This window comes from Erpetoichthys calabaricus, chromosome 11 (genome assembly GCF_900747795.2).
Source record: "Erpetoichthys calabaricus chromosome 11, fErpCal1.3, whole genome shotgun sequence".
Taxonomy (NCBI): Eukaryota; Metazoa; Chordata; class Cladistia; order Polypteriformes; family Polypteridae; genus Erpetoichthys; species Erpetoichthys calabaricus.
The window spans coordinates 37,561,321-37,582,222 of NC_041404.2; the positions used below are offsets into that span (position 1 = coordinate 37,561,321).

The 20,902-nt window shown below is 37.5% G+C and overlaps 1 protein-coding gene across 3 annotated transcripts in view; it reads right to left on the minus strand.

Moving 5' to 3' along the window:
* The window catches only part of spdl1 (spindle apparatus coiled-coil protein 1), a 49,971-nt gene that overhangs the window by 22,454 nt on the left and 6,615 nt on the right, over nucleotides 1-20,902 (minus strand). For 2 of the 3 annotated variants that reach the window (XM_028812953.2, XM_028812954.2), the window contains exons 2-7: nucleotides 19,298-19,472; nucleotides 16,862-17,038; nucleotides 6,385-6,579; nucleotides 6,121-6,270; nucleotides 5,499-5,597; nucleotides 5,211-5,321 (exon numbers count right to left, since the gene is read on the minus strand). In XM_028812953.2, the coding sequence (XP_028668786.1) occupies nucleotides 5,211-5,321; nucleotides 5,499-5,597; nucleotides 6,121-6,270; nucleotides 6,385-6,579; nucleotides 16,862-17,038; nucleotides 19,298-19,465 (900 nt within the window). In that variant the 5' untranslated portion in view covers nucleotides 19,466-19,472. The remainder of the gene's footprint in view (nucleotides 1-5,210; nucleotides 5,322-5,498; nucleotides 5,598-6,120; nucleotides 6,271-6,384; nucleotides 6,580-16,861; nucleotides 17,039-19,297; nucleotides 19,473-20,902) is intronic. The other variant, XM_028812955.2, reaches the window with a different exon arrangement.

Below are 20,902 nucleotides of genomic sequence, written 5' to 3' on the forward strand. Positions count from 1 at the left end.
TGGAACATGAACAAAACTTGTTACATTTTAGTTAATTTAACAAGTAATCTTTTTCTTTTAAGTATGAATGTATGAGTGTAAAGTGACTATATAGTCTACAAACACTGCGTACTTCACTGATTAGGAGCTGCTCTGTTCTAAATGTATATGTGGGACACATTAAAACTAACCAATCATTAGCCTCCTTAATAAAATTAAAATCAGTAAATTACAAAACGACTGAGTTTACAAATTTTTCAGTTTGATTTTTCATTATGCTTTTATATGCCTTTAGTCTTAATGACTAAGCAGTGGTGTGAGATGTTATCTTTATTTGAATGGTGAAATTACACTTGCAATGTTCCAGAATAATACAATATTTTTTGAACAAGGCACGCAGCTCTACAGAGAAAATTATCATCATGATTAGTAATTTGAGACTTTACTAATCAATTGGACACAAAGATGTAAAAGACAGGTTCCGGCTCAAAAAAAGGACCACTGAATTCTAAAGCATGTAGTGATTTGTTATAGTACAGATGTGTGTTTGCATTTCTGATGGCAAAAAAAACTTTACAAATTAAGACTTGGAATCTACCCAAAACCAAACCATTATATTAAAAATGTCATCATAATTTGGCAATTTCAGTCTTGCTAGATTAGAATGCATCACAGGTATATCAAAGAAATCCATTATGAAGCACTACCAAGTGCAAACCTTACAAAAAAATCCTCTTATAGAAGAGGGTCAGAAAAGGAGCTATCCAGACAACAGACAAGAAGAGGGAAGATCCTGCTTTCTAAACCCCCTTGAATTTAATGAGGCAGCAACAAACATATTCAACTGTGTGAACAGGCTACCTTGGCTTTAAAAACCTTCTGATAAAGCAGACAGACAGACTGCCATCATGTTTTAAGTATAAGGGATTCCAGGAGCAGTATGTAGTTTGGTAAAGAAATAGTTTAAAAAAATAAATAAATAAATTTTCAGTAAATCAAATTCCACAATGTATTTTCCAAAAATCAGGTTAATATTTTGCCAAAATAGAATGATCTTCTGCGGTGGGTTGGCACCCTGCCCAGGATTGGTTCCCTGCCTTGTGCCCTGTGTTGGCTGGGATTGGCTCCAGCAGACCCCCGTGACCCTATGTTCGGATTCAGCGGGTTGGAAAATCGATGGATGGATGGATAGAATGATCTTAATATTATATATCCTATATAGCCAGTTTTGCATACTTGTTAACAGGTAGTCAAAGTATAAGACTGCTTTGAGATTGAATAGAGAGAAGCTAAGGGTTGTTAAAGTGTATCTTTTTTAACAAATAAATACTGTACCACAAATAAAAATTGTATGGGGATATTGAAACAATCTTGTAATTGCAAATTACAAGAATCGTAAATATTCATTTAGCAAGGAAATATACTTAATGATGAAATTAAATGTTTAAGATAAAAATGCATGTGAAAAAAATATTTGGGTAAAAATCTTATAGACCAGTGGTCCCCAACCTTTTTGACAGCAAGGACCACTTTATTAGATGCAAATTTTTCCACGGACCAGTGGGGGGGGGGGGGGGGGGGGGTTCAGTTTTATACACAATTTACATAACATTTCTATTATTATTAAAGTTATTAAGCAGTTCGCATACGTTTGCAACCCAAGATTTTTCTTCTTTTTTTGCAAATAACAAAGACATATGCTTTGCATTTGCCATTCCTACAGATTGCACATCACAAACATTAACACTGCTATCTTTTTTCGTGTCTGCCGTTTCTATAGGACGGTGACAATGAGTTAAATTCCAATGGATGTTTTTCAAATGTTGACAAGCAATAAGCAAAAGGTATCACTGAAAACCACAGACAACAAAAACAACGACCAAAAAAAAAACATTTCAAGGAAAGTTCGAGGAAAGAGATTTTTTTTTTTTACAATGTTTCTGTTTGGGGATCGTTGTGCAAACGTGCACAACTGAGCAGCGACCACAGATCTAACTGCTCTGTTGATGATTCGTTCAAGCATTTCAAGGTCACTTCGTTGTAATGAAAGCATCTGCTGAATATACTTCGTAGTAACGCGATTTCTATAGACTCGTGTCATATGGGGAAACTGTCGGGACCATAAAAATACTTTGTTGTATTACTCTCTCACCTCGGTCTCTCTCCTCTCTCTGCGCTGCTGCAAAGCCCCGCCCGCCAAGCGTTCTGATAAGTCTGAGTGAGTCTCCATTGCCAGCAGTTCTCTCGCGGCCCAGCTGTCAGACGGCTGCGGCCCGGTAGTGGGCCGCGGACCGGGGGTTGGGGACCCCTGTTCTAGACGTACCAAATAGCATACAGAGAAAACTAAGACCATTAGGAGAGTGGGTTACTATATGTAGCACACCACGTATAGTACAAGACAACAGTAGTTATGCTAAAACTGCCAACTCAGTTTGTTCTCTGTATTTTAATATGACAAATATAATCATGTTAGACATAGTCCAGCAAAATGCCGCTTTACTAATTTTGTTACTGCATAGCATACAGCACCAGTATAAAATTTAAGGTTTTGCATCTTTTAATCATAACCAAAGACGAAAGACACTGTCACACCTGCATAAAAATGTAACTTGGCTTAATTTAATAGTTTCATACTTTAAGCATTAAGAGGACATATACACTATTCAACTGAACATGTACAAGCTTCTGTCAAGTACTAAGCAGCACAGTCGGTACTACAAATCAAAAATGTGCAATCAGATATGCAAAATGTGTTTGGCTAATTGTGTCACTGTGTAAAACTGAAACAGGAAAACCTTGTGAGAAGCCAACTTTCATTTAACCGAGAGAAGTGGGGTGGGGGATCAATTACAGTGGTGTGAAACACTATTTGCCCCCTTCCTGATTTCTTATTCTTTTGCATGTTTGTCACACAAAATGTTTCTGATCATACAAACACATTTAACCATTAGTCAAATATAACACAAGTAAACACAAAATGCAGTTTGTAAATGGTGGTTTTTATTATTTAGGGAGAAAAAAAAAATCCAAACCTACATGGCCCTGTGTGAAAAAGTAATTGCCCCCTGAACCTAATAACTCGTGGGGCCACCCTTAGCAGCAATAACTGCAATCAAGCGTTTGCGATAACTTGCAATGAGTCTTTTACAGCGCTCTGGAGGAATTTTGGCCCACTCATCTTTGCAAAATTGTTGTAATTCAGCTTTATTTGAGGGTTTTCTAGCATGAACCGCCTTTTTAAGGTCATGCCAATAGCATCTCAATTGGATTCAGGTCAGGACTTTGACTAGGCCACTCCAAAGTCTTCATTTTGTTTTTCTTCAGCCATTCAGAGGTGGATTTGCTGGTGTGTTTTGAGTCATTGTCCTGTTGCAGCACCCAAGATCGCTTCAGCTTGAGTTGACGAACAGATGGCCGGACATTCTCCTTCAGGATTTTTTGGTAGACAGTAGAATTCATGGTTCCATCTATCACAGCAAGCCTTCCAGGTCCTGAAGCAGCAAAACAACCCCAGACCATCACACTACCACCACCCTATTTTACTGTTGGTATGATGTTCTTTCTCTGAAATGCTGTGTTCCTTTTACGCCAGATGTAACGGGACATTTGCCTTCCAAAAAGTTCAACTTTTGTCTCATCAGTCCACAAGGTATTTTCCCAAAAGTCTTGGCAATCATTGAGATGTTTCTTAGCAAAATTGAGACGAGCCCTAATGTTCTTTTTGCTTAACAGTAGTTTGCGTCTTGGAAATCTGCCATGCAGGCCGTTTTTGCCCAGTCTCTTTCTTATGGTGGAGTCGTGAACACTGACCTTAATTGAGGCAAGTGAGGCCTGCAGTTCTTTAGACGTTGTCCTGGGGTCTTTTGTGACCTCTCGGATGAGTCGTCTCTGCGCTCTTGGGGTAATTTTGGTTGGCCGGCCACTCCTGGGAAGGTTCACCACTGTTCCATGTTTTTGCCATTTGTGGATAACGGCTCTCACTGTGGTTCGCTGGAGTCCCAAAGCTTTAGAAATGGCTTTATAACCTTTACCAGACTGATAGATCTCAATTACTTCTGTTCTCATTTGTTCCTGAATTTCTTTGGATCTTGGCATGATGTCTAGCTTTTGAGGTGCTTTTGGTCTACTTCTCTGTGTCAGGCAGCTCCTATTTAAGTGATTTCTTGATTGAAACAGGTGTGGCAGTAATCAGGCCTGGGGGTGGCTACGGAAATTGAACTCAGGTGTGATACACCACAGTTAGGTTATTTTTTAACAAGGGGGCAATTACTTTTTCACACAGGGCCATGTAGGTTTGGATTTTTTTTCTCCCTAAATAATAAAAACCATCATTTAAAAACTGCATTTTGTGTTTACTTGTGTTATATTTGACTAATGGTTAAATGTGTTTGATGATCAGAAACATTTTGTGTGACAAACATGCAAAAGAATAAGAAATCAGGAAGGGGGCAAATAGTTTTTCACACCACTGTATGTAGGAATGCAGAAAAGACACCTGCGTCATTTTAGCACTCAGTTTTATTTCTGACCCTACAAATTTTCTCAGGGTATACTTTTATAACGACTTCAGAATTTTTGCAAGGATAATAAATCATGCTTGCTGTCATACTACAGCTGAAAATAAGATAATCTGTCTGTCCTCTTCCACACCAACTTATAACACTAAACAGGACTACATACAGTTCAGATAAAATTCTCAGAAAGCAAATATTTCCAACTAAGCCATTTGTAAGACCATAAAAAAAAAAAAAAACAACAAACAACACACAGGAAATCACATTTAAAATAACTGCAACTGATTGTGGGGGGAAAAAAATGTAAAAGATTCATAACAAAGCTTTTTCTTTTTTACTGTAACAGCTGAGCTTTCTATAATATATTAGAGTGCAGTTATTTTTACATAACTAAAATGACACCTTGCAATTTTATATTCTCTTTGAATTTGTGTGGATAAAGATGTACATGATATGTTTTCTATTTTACTTTTTCCTTTCATAATATAAAACTCCATGTGTTATATAGAGTTCTCTCTTAAAAATGTGGTCACAAAATCTTAATTGGTTTAATGTTCCTAAACAAACTTTAAACAAATGTAAAATGAAAAAGAATATAAATGCTTATTAATGTGTGGCTGTTAATGGTTCCATTTATTTACTCATTGTCTAGTCAATGATCCCAGTTAACCTTTAGCTAATACTATAGAGGCTTAGGTTGGACAAACAGATTTATACCTTCATTCTGTGCAGCTGCTGTCTGGAGTAAGAATGTTGTTTCTGCAGAGATTCATACTGAACTTTCATACTAATCAATTGTCTTTCCATTTCCGCTCTGCGGTCTTCAACCTGTAAAAGTAGTGAATAAACGTACAGATATTATTTTATAATTTACTTACACTAAATAATGTTAAACAACACTGCTGAGAATTACAAGTTCACCACTCAGAAATTTAGGAAGAAAATATAACTCTGGTGTAATTAATTGAGAACACATAAGATAAAGGGAAAAAAAACCCTATATACCTCCGAGAAGAGAGAGTTCCCCTTACTATTTGGGTCCTGAGCCTGTCGCAAAGCCTGATCTAATTGAATCTGAAGGTCTTCATTTATTTCCCGAGATTTCTGTAATGCAAAATTGAAGCAAATTCATCAACATGAACCACTGCTATACTTTAAGTGAAAGTAGAAAATTAAGGAATTACAGGAAGAGTAGCTGTATATAATATCCATATACGTCTGACAAAATCTCAGCAAAATATTATACTTATACAAACACAGGAAAAAAAGACTGAAATACAACTACCTAGAGAATGTAGTATTTGAAGTGAACAATTTTACAATAATTTTTCCCCAATCACGTTAGCTCCCTACAGAATAAAAATATAATTTGGAAAAAGTGAAAAAAAATTCAATTCCTTATAACTGAAATTTGTGCATAAATTTGCTAAGTTTGATACTGTTAAATTCTAGTAATTCAGTTCATTTTCTAAACTTAGCTCAGAGAAATAGAACGTAAAAATTAACTAATTATGTTGCACAATTGTAAATGTAAATGTATACATTTGTTTACTTTTGTCATATTCCATCTGTTTTACTAAAATTACTATTTGAATTAAATTTAACTTAATAATTAATGCGACATCACCTCCAAGGCATTGAAGTAAGAAACCGCTTCTTTCTCCCTTTCCTCCTTCTCTTCAGTCAGTCGTTCAACTTGTCTTTGAAGAGTTGTACTGGTTAATTCAAGCTGTTGCTGTCGATACCGCATTTCATTCACTTCATGTTCTAATACAGCCTTTTTGGGAAAGAAGACGAGTCTTATTAAATATCTTATTTCATATGCACTTAAAGAATAAAAAGTTGCTACCAATATATCTTTTTTTAATCCATGTATATATTCCCATTTTACCTTGGCATCTTCAAGTTCTGCTTTCTCCATTTGCAAGTCCAGCATTTCAGAAGACATGGTCTCATGGGCACGCTCTGAAAGAGTGCGCAGCTCTTCAGTCTTACTACTCAGAATTTCACTTTGCACATCCAGTTTATGGCGTAACTGTTTCTCACTCAGCTGTGTTTCTTCCAGGTCAGCCTTCATCTTCTCCAGCTTTTGAGAAAACAGCAGATAAAAATCGGCATTAATGCATAATATTTATATTTAAACATGGATAGTAATGGAAATCAAGTCTTTATGTACATGACATTCATGTTGGTGTCATACACAACATCTGTGCTAGTGCTGGGCGGTATGACCAAAATTCTATATCATGGTATTTTTCAAAATTATCCTGGTTTCACGGTATTCAACGGCATTTTTTTCCCCATGCATGAGTGGATGTTAACCACATTTTCCACTGCAATTACTGCAGTAGACATTGTACAAAAAAAACATTTAATGTGCACACAAGTATTAAAAACAGGTTTGCATGGCCCCATAAAGTGATAGTTTTCAAGGGGGTGGCACTAATGAAGAGAAGGAATCACATTGCATAACAAATGCAGTCAAAATATAGAACCTTTTTATTGACTGTTGTCAAAAGTTGTATTACACTGAACATGTCTTGGAAAAGGAATAAATAGTAAATATTTTTTGTAAACCAACTACACTTTGTTAATGTTAATAATCTCTGTCAACTGACATGTTAATGTGACCTTTTAAACATCAAAACTGCATAATATTTAAACTAAAATAATAATAAAATAAATAATAGTATTATTACTGATAATTGCACTATTACTTCAAGACTTCAAGCCCAGGTGCATTACACAGTATTCACCAAATAAAAATAAAACAAAACAAGTGCAACTTGGTGATGACATCTTTACCAACTGAACCATCATCTAGGCAAACTGCATTAATATGGACCTTGCTTCAAGCTAAGCTATATACATAAATAATAAAACTGCAACTTGCATTTATAATGCTATTTGTGGTATAGCCCTACGAAAGTGTATTAGGGCTATGGTGAAGAAAAAAAAAAAAAAAGTCGAGAATAAAGTCAACATTTCCACTTTAATTATAAAATAAACTATGAGAATAAAGTAGTATGTCGTAAACTAAACATCCTAAAATCAATGTTTAAATTTTACTAGATTTTCTCAAACCCCGTCATAAGTTAATGTAGCACATTAAATGCTTTGTGTTAAGTGTTCCCCGACCCAGTTGTTAATCACTATGCTTCTTAAACTGACTTCCTCCGCACTAAGAGGAGGCACCAGCAGCAATCACCATTCAGAATCCATTCACTTCATGATATTCCTACTCTGAAAATTTAGCATGCTAAGATATATACTTGATATCATTTTCACAATGAAATGCATTAAAGCAGGTATTAAACATGTACGGTAGTGAGGCGGCAGTGCTGCTCCCTCGCAGTAAGGGGTCCCCAGGTGTATGTTCAGTGTAGAGAACTTTATGGCAGGTGTGACGAGGCTCCAAAAAACTGGATGTATGAATGGGTATCATACAGGTTTAACTTAAATATTGTGTAAATGTTGGGTTTGTGATCTGCTGGTCGGAGACATGAACACAGAATTCAATGGATGTTCTTCTGAGTGGGCTTTCTTTATTGCATACGTCTGTCTGACGTACCAAAACCCCAGTTCCTATCCTTCCTTTTTCTTTTTCCACATAACCAACCACCACACCATAAACGTCTTTGTGAAATTAAAACTAGTTATAAACTTAGCCCACGGAGTGTTCAGAACTTTAAAAAAAATCTTCGTTATACATGTTTAATTATGCCATCCATTCAGGGATGTGCCCATCCCAGCAAGCATTGTGTGCGAGGCAGGAGCAAATCCTGAACGAGTCGTCAGCACGTCACAGGGTGAATATGAGCAAAACATACACTTAGCAGAGTCAATATAGCATAACAAAACCCCACATCCTACATGACTTTGAAAGGAAACTGAAGCACATTTGAGTAAACCCACCAGAAAAACATGCAAATTCAAGGCAGGGTACACCCGAGACACCCATGCTGCGAGGCAGCAGTGCAACCTCCACACCGCCGTGCCCCCACATGATTAATACATGCTTTAATGCATCATAAAAATTATATCAAGTATTTATCTTAGCATTCTAAATGTTCAGAGAGCAGGAATACCATGAAATGAATGTATTCTGTGCAGCGATTGCTGCCGGCGCCTCCTCAGTACAAGAGGAAGTCAGTTTAAGAAGCACGTACCGATTTAACATGGCTCTGGGAACACTTAACACAAAGCATTTAATGTCCTATATAACTTATGACGGGTTTGAGAAAATCTAGTAAATTAAATATTAATTTTACGATGTTCTACTTTAATGACAAATTACGAGAATAAACATGTCGAGTTTAATCTTGACATAAACGGCGAGAATAAAGTAGAAATGTCGAGAATAAAGTCAACATGTCGTCACACTATTACACAGTACCCAGGTACATTACACATACAGTGGAACCTCGAGATACGATCACCTCTGTATACGAGAAATTCAAAATACGAGGAAAGTATGAGTGAAAAATTCAGATCTAAATACGAGCATTGGCTCGCGTAACAAGCCAGGCTGTGGGTATAGCTCGCGGCTTAGCGAGGGGGCGTGGTAGCAGTTGCGAGCCGCAGGGCGATCTGCGGTGTCTGCGTTTCTCACCTAAGTGCACAGGTGGGAAACTGCCCACATCCATGATTTTTCCTGTGGCTGATGGGCTGCAGCTGCCATGTCCTCCCCGCATATATAGAAAAGCGCGAGCCGGTTAAGAGGGAGAAGAAGTAAAAGAAAAGAGAGGAGAGAGAACGGAGGTTGCAGGAGGAGGCAGGAATCGGCAGCAGTAGGAAGTCGGTGCGGGAGAGCGAGCGAGTGCAGGCTCGCGTGTAGCTGAACAGGCGAGCCAAACCGCTGAAGCAGGACGGTGTAGAGAAGGTCAGCTGCATTAAGAGTGTCTCGCCTGTTGCAGAGCCCGCATGGGAGAAGCAGGTGAGACGCTAACAGAGAAGCAGCACCGGGGATTGTCATCTGTTTTTTAAAGCCTGCTTCCTGTTGACGTTTTAACCTCGTGTTAAAGGATTGTTATTCTTGTGTATTTTAAACCTCCACTTCACAACTGTTTTAAGGATTATTTATTTAAAGATTTATTGAATTCTCTACTGCACTTTGGACACCTGTTTTGATTCTTTTAATAATCAGTTATATTATTTACCAGTGTTATTTATTAAAGGTAGACTACAGTATACAGTATATAATTTATCAGTGTTATTTGTTAGGAAAATTGATTTTTATGTTTATATATTTGGGGTGCGGAACGGATTAACTGGATTTCCATTATTTTCAATGGGGAAGTTTGTTCTAGATACGAGAAATTCGCTATACAAGCTCAGTGCTGGAACGAATTAAACTCGTATCTAGAGGTTCCACTGTACATATATACACACATACATATATACACATATATGTAAGGGTGGCACAGTGGGTAGCACTGCTGCCTCACAGTTAGGAGACCAAGGTTCGCTTCCTGGGTCCTCCCTGCGTGGAGTTTGCATGTTCTCCCCGTGTCTGCGTGGCTTTTCTCCGGGTACTCTGGTTTCCTCCCACAGTCCAAAGACATGCACGTTAGGTGCATTGCCGATTCTAAATTGTCCCTAGTGAATGCTTGGTGTGTGTGTGTGCCGACGCCCTGCCCGGGGTTTGTTTCCTGCCTTGCGCTGGCTGGGATTGACTCCAACAGACCCCCATGACCCTGTAGTTAGGATATAGCTGGTTGCATAAATGGATGGAGTATATATATATATATATATATATATATATATATATATATATATATATATATATACACACACACACACACACACACAATCTTTAAAAATGATTACATTTTCATTTAAAGATTTAAAATTTCACATTTCACAATGATACACCATGTGTCTAAATGTAGCACTGGTGTTCATTTTGTTGACTTGTACATGCTGACATAGGTGCAGAGGAGTGGAATGAAAGGAGGCGGGGAGGAGGAGTTTATGGCAGTCCTAGTAAATTGCTAGAGAAAAGCTGTGAAAGGTAAAATTATGTTTTTGTAAGATTGAATCAATGTTATATCCCATAAGTACTAAATAAGTTATCTTTGAGTGACACTAAAACCAAAAGCCTCTAATACTTCTGTATTTAACTCACTAGTCTACCACGTAGCTTACAGTGCCGACCGCCAAAATATAATGTAAAAATTCTACGAAATAGAATAGGTGTCGGGGCGGCACGGTGGTGCAGTGGGTAGCACTGCTGCCTCACAGTTAGGAGACCTGGGTTTGCTTCCCGGGTCCACCCTGCTTGGAGTTTGCATGTTCTCCCCGTGTCTGCGTGGGTTTTCTCCGGGTACTCCGGTTTCCTCCCACAGTCCAAAGACATGCAGGTTAGGTGCATTGGCAGTTCTAAATGGTCCCTAGTGTGTGCGTGCGCCCTGCGGTGGGCTGGCGTCCTGCCTGGGATTTGTTTCCTGCCTTGCACCCTGTGTTGGCTGGGATTGGCTCCAGCAGACCCCCGTGACCCTGTTGTTAGGATATAGCGGGTTGAATAATGGATGGAGAATCGGTGTCAATTTTTAAACGAGACAGCAGCTATGAAGATCTTTTTTTAGAGTGGTAGGAGCAAAGGTGTAGGTACAGCAACTGTTACAACAAGGTACAACTATTTTCCAATCATTTTTCTTTGGTGGCACACTTTTTGTAACCCAAAAAATCCCAAGGAACACTACGATTCTACCAACCAAAACAAAAAGCATTAAATCTCTTAGATGTGCTAAACTGTCTGAAAGGGTGCGACAAGAATGGGGGGAAAAAAAAAAAAAAAAAAAAGATTCCGTTTGCTCTGTAAAACTCACTGGTGAACACGTACCCAGGCAGATGGACCCCTGATGCGTCTCCTAGCTGCTAAAGTGCTCCAAGTGCTGTCTCTGCAAAATGGCAATCACAGAGCTACTTTTATGTCAGCTTCTCCAGGTAGTCCCATACTCCTCAGAAAGGTCTCGACCACCTAAAAAGTGTGTTTCTCTCTGGTCAGGACCTTTAGCAGTGCATTCAAAATAAATAGTTATTTTGATCATTTGTACTTTGACACATGTCTCATCTGCTATGTCATTTAGATAATGAATGCACTGGCCTTGTTTCTTATTGGCTTCTTGTCTTTTAGGAAGGCATTCGCATTCAGGTTATACTTTCTCAAATAGTATTTTGTTAAAAGTTCAGGTTTAAGGTCATTGTTTAAGTTTAAAACTATTCCATTTTTTGTTTTAATTTCTTTGGGTTGATTCTACATTAATTTACATTTAATACATTGTGTGCATTTAATTCATGATTTATGTATTAATTGTATAATTACATGTTTTAATGTTACTTTCATTTAATTAATCATGATTAATTACATACATTTGTGATTTTTTTTTTTTAATATATAAATCGATTCCCAGTCCTATACTAAATACATTATTTTACCTCCTACTAATGCAAAGCATGCACATACCCACCCTGTCTCTGTATCAGTAATACATAGAGTTAGTCTAGAGGCCAAAAGGGGGAAATAATAAACCAAAAACAAAGATGCAGGCCAAGGGAAAAACCAAAACACCACAAATGAAAACTAGCACTTGATTGCATGTCCTATACTGTAGTTTGGATGTAATCCTTAATAGAATTTATATTGTGGGTAAACAATCCTGGTCTTAGGCCAGAATTATATTTCACACGACGCATGCTCCAATGGATGTAGTGATTAACAACTGGGTCGGTTTTAAGAGGACGTTTACAACAGTCTACTTTAATGATAAAGCAGGAGGTTAAAGTGGACATTTCGAGATTAAAGCCGAAATTTCCACTATAATCACAAAATTGACCTTTTCACCATGCCCTTAATTTTTCTCTCTGTGGCTCAAATATGCTGCCGTACATTCTGATGCTGTTAAAAGGTTATAAAAAAAAAAAAAAAAAAAAAGACAACGGCACAGATGATGTTATGTGAGACTTTTAACCCTTTCGGCCCTGACATCCTATTACTAGTACATAAATATGCAGCCGTTTCTGTAAAGCAGACACATTGGCAGCCGCTGGAACCGGGTGAGCTACTATTAGCGCAGACTGGCATATAGTCCGCGAAACATGGAAGTGAAAACAGACGCTTCTGGACTGTGTGCACCACATAGTAAGTAGCTCCACTTTTAATTTTATTTCACCAAGAAGATTGAAATATTTGGCAGCTATTGTATAATAGTGAAAATTTTTGTTTTTTCATTTTTGAGCATCCTAGACACCCCAAAAGGTAGAATCTCACAAACTTTCTCATAAAAACAGAATATCCTGAGCCGAAAGGGTTAAAATGTACTGTGTCATTACGATCAGGAATATGCGACTCTTGAATATAAAGCACCACAAATGCATTTGTATGTTGGCATTTTGCTTCACCACATTGAACCATTCATCAAACATCAAATCACGCACATGGATCCCAGAGGATCGGCATAGCGGCTTTCTGTCACATGTAGATAGTAAACAGACACTCTGACGTCACATTCCGACTTTTATCACACTGCACCCCATGACTTTTTGCTGGTATTTTCCACATCGTGCACGCGTCACATTAATTTCTGAGGATGTGCTCAGAAGATGAGTCGAATGAACACTGGGAACACGTGGCAGCCATGATGCGTATTAGTATTAACAAGCGCTTAGAGGGATGCAGTGACTGATGTTTTCAAGACAACTTCTTCATAAATCAATTCCTGAAGTTGAAGGAGCATACCACTTACCTAGACAGTCCCCACATTGTCCCTGTTATCGTTCTGCCACACCTAAAGTTCATATTAAGTCCCCCCACCCCTAGAAAAAGCAGTAACAAAATATTTTGTAAACCGGATCCAGATTGTTTTTCTTTAAATTTGGCACAATTGACTGCACACACACAGTTATAAAGACCCCACCATATAATGAATTTTCTTTTGTAAACATAAAGCACTTTTATGTAATTAATAATATGTATATTATATATTAATAATAATGTCATGCTGAAATGTGTCTGACTAATGTTTTTGTGACTTGGCCTAGCTGAACCCATGATTCCATTATTTTATCAAATAGTACCATGGGAAGTAGACTTCAGGGTCATACTGTGCGATGGCCAACTCCTTTATACTGATACAATTGCCACTTATGTCAGAAACACAAGCATCTATTTACAGGTATAGACAACATAGACAGGCTACACACTAAGGCAATTAACATTAAGCAATGCATTGGCCATTTGTACCATCATTGAAGACAGCAGTAGTTAGAGGACATGTCAGTTGGCTGTGATATACAGAGTGAATGACTCATCATTAAGATGCACAATGAAACAAGATTTTGTATTCACAATCCAGCCGCCCGGTGTCACTAAAATTCCAACACCAAAAAAGTCTGTGCAGAACTTCTAAATGGTCAAAATTTGCAGTACGGTTAAACCAATTTTCACACCAAGTTCATATTTTATAAATTCTGATTTTTGCATAGAGAACGGCTTACATGTGTTTCTGGGTGTGTAAGTACGTGTTATACATAAGGCCCAACGTCCCAGTTGACTTCCTACTCAATGTACACAAAAGCCAAGATTTGGTATATTATTTGTGAAAATAAAAATGAAATGTACTAAGTTGGTTGTTCCAAATACATGACATGATACTCTAAAATAAATTGGCCTTTATATCACTCTTGCTATATATTATTTGACTCTGAACTAGAAGCTAAAGTATTTAGGGTATTTTCTGGATCAAAGCCAAATTAAACACACAGCTGTCCAAGGCTCATCCCTAAATAGACTGAGGTATCAAAACAAGACTAAACCTCCAAAGATTAGTGGGATATTATATCTCATCAAAAGTATTTCCATAAGGGCAGGCATCTATCATTTGAGAGATATCTCCAACATATTCTTTGTATCTTTGTTTTCTCTGTACAGATGCATCTGAGACAGGACAGAGCAGCGCTAGCAAACAGAGGACTGGAACACTTAATTTACTTAAGTTAAATGCTGCCGAATAACCCATGCTATACAGCAGAGAAATGAAAGGCACTCTATGTGAAGTAATCTGTGAAACAACACAAGAATTACCTGATGAGTAGGTAATCCATTTGGTCACTGACCAGGACTCTTAGGACAAGTTTATACTTCACACTCAGAATATGTATGCACACGCATCATGGCCGCTACGCATTCCCAGCATTCATTTGACGCATTATCTGAGCACATCCTCAAATTAACACAATAGGTGAGCAAGCTGCAGTACCAGTATATAAAAATAAAAATCGGGGGCGCAGTGTGTTCAAGTTGGAACATGACGTCAGAGTCTGTTTACTATCAATATGCGACAGCAAGCCACTTTGGAGATCCTATAGGATTAATGTGCGTGCACCAATGTTTGATGAATACTTCGATGTGGCGAAGCAAATCATCAAACTTAAATGCTGACATACAAATGTATTCATGATGCTTTTCTTCAACTATTTCTTGCATAGACAATACAAGTGTTGCATATTCCCCATTGAAATATATTTAAAGGTCTCGCATACCATGTTCTGTGCCATTTTTTTTTTGTACCTTCACAACAGCATCAGAATGTACAGAAGCATATTTGAGCCACAGGAAAAACAAATTAGGGACACAGTGAAGAAAAAAGGTATACTTCATGATTAAAATGGAAATTTCGACTTTAATCTCGTAGTCTATTTTGTTATTAAAGTAGAACATTGTAAACATCTTAAAACTGACACAGTTGTTAATCGCTACATGCTTCTGGGGCATCCTCCTGTGCTGACAGCATCAGTAGGCAGCGATTGCCATACAAAACACATTAAATTTGATATTCCAGCTCTCTGCACATTTAGAATGATTAGATTTATACTTGATATCACTTTCATGATGAAATATGTTGAAGCAAACATTTTACAGAAATTATTAATTTCGTTTAAATAATTAATACTGTTAATAATTGCACAAGTGGGGTCAGCATGGTGAAGGAGTGGTAGTGCTGCTGCCATGCAGTAGGGAGTCACATCCTTGGTGTTCCCAGCCTAGAGTTTGCATATTTTCCTGGTGGGTTTCCACAGTGCCCTCCGGTTTCCTTCCAAGGACATGTAGGTTTTGGGATTTGGTGATGTTAAAATGACACTAGTGTACTGTATGTGTGTGCTGGTATTCACTTTGCGATGAGCTAATGCCCCATCCAGGGATTGTTTCTACCTCGTGCCCAATGCTTGCTGTAATGGACATATCCCTGTATTGATGGATGTAATCATTAAACATCCATCCTTTTCAGAGATATTGTGGCAAGGTGTCATAGGAATTTAAATGGATGTTTCAGGCAATTCACAATACAGCAAAGCCGAACGTTGTTTTCTCATTGTTATACCTCACACTGTCACCTAGTGGAATCCTCCAAATTTACAGTAAGTACGCAACACAAGTATAAACAGTACACTGCGTGTGTAGTAACAGAATCCGTACGCATCGTGTTAAGTATAAACCCGGCCTTACAGTGACTGACCACAAATGCAGACATCAATCCCAGGATGACCTGGTGGTTTCTAGTGCTAAAATCTTCTGGACTTCATGTGTTATGATTCCCTTATTCACCTCTATGGCCTTAAATCAGGTCTCACTTCACCTGCTAAGGCAAAGTTTTATAATTGCACTGAGTTACAAAGGCTACTGAAGAGGCTGGAGTGGTGGCTATGAGGCTTGGGATCTGCACTGGGAGTCGGAAGGTTGCCGGTTCGAATCCCATAAATGCCAAAAAAGGACTCTGCTCTGTTGGGCCCTTAAGCAAGGCCCTTAACCTGAATTTGCAGAGCGCTTTGAATAATGAGAAAAGTGCTATATAAATGCAAAGAATTTTAAGAATTTAGAGGCAGACCTAAGCAGTAAGGATTAAAAAGGACAGATTATACCTGCTAGCCTTCATTTTACACAGAGAATAGACATAGGTCTAACTCTTTGCATCATTATCCTGGCAAGTCACCACTTTCCCATATGCTTATATACTGTATTGGTATCTGAACATACAATATAATGTTATGAAAATAAGAAGAGAGAGATTCCAAATAAGAGAAAATAGGCAGCCATATATATTGCTACTAATTCAACAAAAACACAACCCACTGGGATCATGAGTATATGTTGGTGAATGAATTAATAGTGCACACACATGTAAATGTTAACCAGAAATTTAGAGAACATGTATTGCTCAAAACCAGCCATTTGTCTTAATCTACTCCTTGAGAAGGTTTTACTCACTTTGAATGGTTAACATCTAGCAGAAAAAAAAGAATGCACCAGTATAGCACTAGAAATGTAACTTTCAGTCAGTTTACCAAATTCATGCATACTTCAAAATTACCTTATTTTTATACTCATCGATTTCTCTTATATGGCTCATCTTCAACTGTGTCTCATGTTGCTCCCACAGCAACTTTTGTTGTTGTTTCAAGCTCTCACATTCAGATGCCATACTATCTAACATTCGATTCTTCAGCTCAACTTCTCTTTGCAAAGAATATTTGTCTTGCTCTAGAACCTGCAAGAGACAAGATGAGAGTCAGGATAACTACGTAAAGGCACTCCATTACCAATTACTGTACAATTACAAGCGTCGGAACAGTAAGATTCCACTCACTCCATAGCTTACCTTTTATTAATATAATCAAACATTTTAGTCTGAAGACACGCAGCAATGGCTTAAATTACAATTATTTTGGTTTTCTTAAGTATTCTGGTTGTCCCCAAACTCTCTTGATCCCCCTTTTTAAACTTCTTGGGGATCCTTAAAAGTGGAGCTAATAATAACCATGCTGATAAATCTAAAACTGCTCTGGCCTTAATCCTTTCACCTCTAGAATGTCCATCATTCCTCACTGTTCACTCCACATCCCCTAATTATTTCAGGGAGTCACTGAGTACTAAAATATTTTATTTTTTGAAGTCAAACATAATACATTTATGTTTTACTTTTATACCTTTGACATTTTTTGCTGGGCTAGGCAGGATTTCAGTGAAATTCAACAAGAACCTGGTCTATTCAAAACCAAAATATTAATGGTATGGAGTGGAATACCACAACAGAGTAAAATTCAGCAGTCAAAAACATTTTAATACTTCAAAATCCCCCGAAAAAAAAAAGAAAGGGTTTTAAGCATGGTATTTAAATACTAATACAGTAATCCCTCGCTACTTCGCGGTTCACTTTTCGCGGATTCACGACTTCGCGGATTTTATATGTAAGCACATCTAAATATATAACGCGGATTTTTCGCTGCTTCCCGGGTTTCTGCAGACAATGCGTCTTTTTACTTCTGGTATTTGCTTCCTCAGTTGGTTTGCCCAGTTGATTTCATACAAGAGATGCTATTGGCGGATGGCTGAGAAGCTACCCAATCAGAGCACGCAGTTAAGTTCCTGTGTGCTGCTGATTGGCTCAGCGACGGAGTGCTGCATTAACCAGGAAGTCTCATCTCACTCATTCACCATTAACGTGCTCTTGCTACTGCATTCAGGGGATTATCACCTTCAATCGTCATCATTTTTCCTGCGCAGCATATTCATCACCATCACATCATATATACTGTAGCTACATGTACTTCGCTATACAGTAAGTGTAAACTTATCTACCGATTTCATATTGCTTAGCAGTTGTCCCTGTTATTAATAGAGTAAAGGGTGGGTTGTAAACAATACAGGAAGGGTTTAAAAACATCCAAATACACATTACATAAATAAATATGGTGTCCCTACTTCGTGGAAATTCAGTTATCGCGGTCGGCCTTGGAACCTATCTCCCGCGATAAGTGAGGGATTACTGTAATGCAGAATTACAAAAAAAGTAATATAGAAAATATTTTTTTAAAACTTTAAATTAGTAATCATATTCTCTTAATATACAAGGCCATATTTTTTGTCTTGTATTCTATGAATTGTCCACAACTATATAAAAAAATAGCACTTCCAATTGCTTCACCAAGACTCACCGAGTTATTTCTGTTATACAAGCTTTAAAATGAAAGGTTTATGAAGTGCTTTTCTGTTAAAGGTTTAAGTTATTTGCATAATGAGTTTATACTGTATATGAGAGAAATTAGGACTCACCTTACACTTCCCCTGAAAAATATATGAAATTTTCTTTATGACTTTGATGCAATGTTCCTATGTTTTATTAAACTATCAGCAAATAAACACCAAAGTAATGTTTCACATCTTTTATTGCTCAATTTTTCCAACTACTGCACAATGTGTCCCAAATGTTCAAAGTGTCCCAGGTTCAAATCCTAGCCTCGGCACACTATGTGGGTTCTTTTCTTATATACCAAACAAGTGCAATTTAGGTCAATCAGCAAGATGTAATATGGTTATATATCGGAAAGTAGGAATGTGTACTCGAAAGTGTAATGGAATGGACCAACAATCCATCAACATTTTTTTTTGTCTTGTAACCAATGCAACTCTGGCTACTGTGATTCCGAACAGTTTTAAGCACATTGTACAGTGTTCAGTTTATGCTACAACAGTGTACAGTCCTTTCACACAAGCAATTAAACCCAACTGGATTCTAGTTTTCTATCATGCCTTGATGCCAGTACATTTTAATAATAGTCTTCCTGCTCTATTTCTGTCTTTATCTTTCTTTAGCTTAACTATTACACTACAGATTAAAAAATACAAAATACTTAACTATAAAATAGTTACCAATAAAAAAAAAAACCCTGCAAACCTAAAAAAGAATTAAGCAGATTCAGTGGCTGGATAAAATGTGTCGAAAATTGTCAAACATAGCATAATGTACCTCAATATTGTTGGTCATCTCTGCACGCTGTTCCTCTAATTGATTCTGCAGCTCATGTTGGGACTCAAGCAGTTGTAAGCCATACTGTGCTGCCTTTTCCAATGCTTCTTCGGTCTCTTTTAGTTTACAGTGCAGTCGCTGCACTTTTGACAGCTCCTCTGCTGACATTTCTATGCTGGAAAAAAAAAACTTTTTAAAAATTAAACTGTTAAAATACATATGAAGAGGAACTGATAAACCACAACTGGATATAGAAAAAATAGTATAATAAAGATGAATCTTTCACTTTAAAGATGGATTCTTTTTATAACATTCATTTTCTCTCTTATAGAATTTTAGTAACTTTTTAACGTATGGATTTAAAAGTGGACATTTTGAGATATGAATATTTCAGAGTTAACCCCCCACAAAACAGAAAAATAACTAAATACCCCAAAATCTCAAAAACAATTTGGCTGATTTGATTGGAATTTGGCGACATTATAGAAAAAAGTAAATTAAGGCACCTTTTTATTTGGGTCTATATTTGCTGACAATAATGTTGTAGCATATTAACACACGGCATCTGTTTTCAGCTCAGCGTTAATAAGTGATCACTCAGGGAAGTGGGGTAGCCAGTTTATGCAAATGACCACCACCAGCAGAACAGCCTCACTGACCAACAGAGTTGTCAGACAAAAGAAAATGGGTTAAGAAAATATTAGGTGACGTGGTTCATGGAAAAATCTCAAAACGCTTTGACTGAATTGATTGGAATTTGGTGATGTTATAGAAAAAATATTAGATGACCCATATTTTTTATTTATTGATAATAATGCTGTACATAGTAGGCTATGCTAAAATGCTGCATCCTTACATCAGCTCAGTGCTGATAGCTAATAACTGACAAACAGGGATGCTGCTGCGTGAAGAATAGGAGTAATCCTGCACAGGAAAAAGACACTGGGTGATATTTTCAAGAAAGATTAGCAAACGCCCTATAACTCTCAACTAGGTGCCAGACACTATTTCTGTGAGTACCCTTCGCTAGAGGAAACTTTGCAGGCTTTAAATACCACCCACTTTAAAATACCACTTCAAGCAGTATAGAAAACAATCCCAAAATTAAAAATGTTCATGGGATGCCTAAAGGCGAAGTCAATGCAGTTTGCAATAAGTTAAAATAAGACAATTCAGTGCTAGCAGAGATTCAGAGAAGAGCTGGCCTTAGATACTTTCATTACTCCTAGGTATGACATTTCCAAGGGAAAAAGAGACGCAAGAGGAACCAGGAGGATGCGAGAGCAGTCATGGACCAGAAGAAGTCTACCAAAATAATGGTCATGAAACAGCAGGGAGGTTGGACAAGGTAGGAACAGGCATGGAGAGGAATCTGATATGAGTGGATTTCTGACAAGCAGAGCAGCACAGTTATCATTCCCAGAAGTAAACGATATCTTGCCCAAAGGTGTTGAAGCACTTGCAAAACCACAGACAGTAGCACAATCTGAATAAGGATAAATTTTTTAAAATGGAAATGGTAAATTCAAGCTCATTGATTTTACACGGAAATGTGAAATGATAGACAGAAGGTGAATTATTGCAACAGCTCGTGTACATTAGACC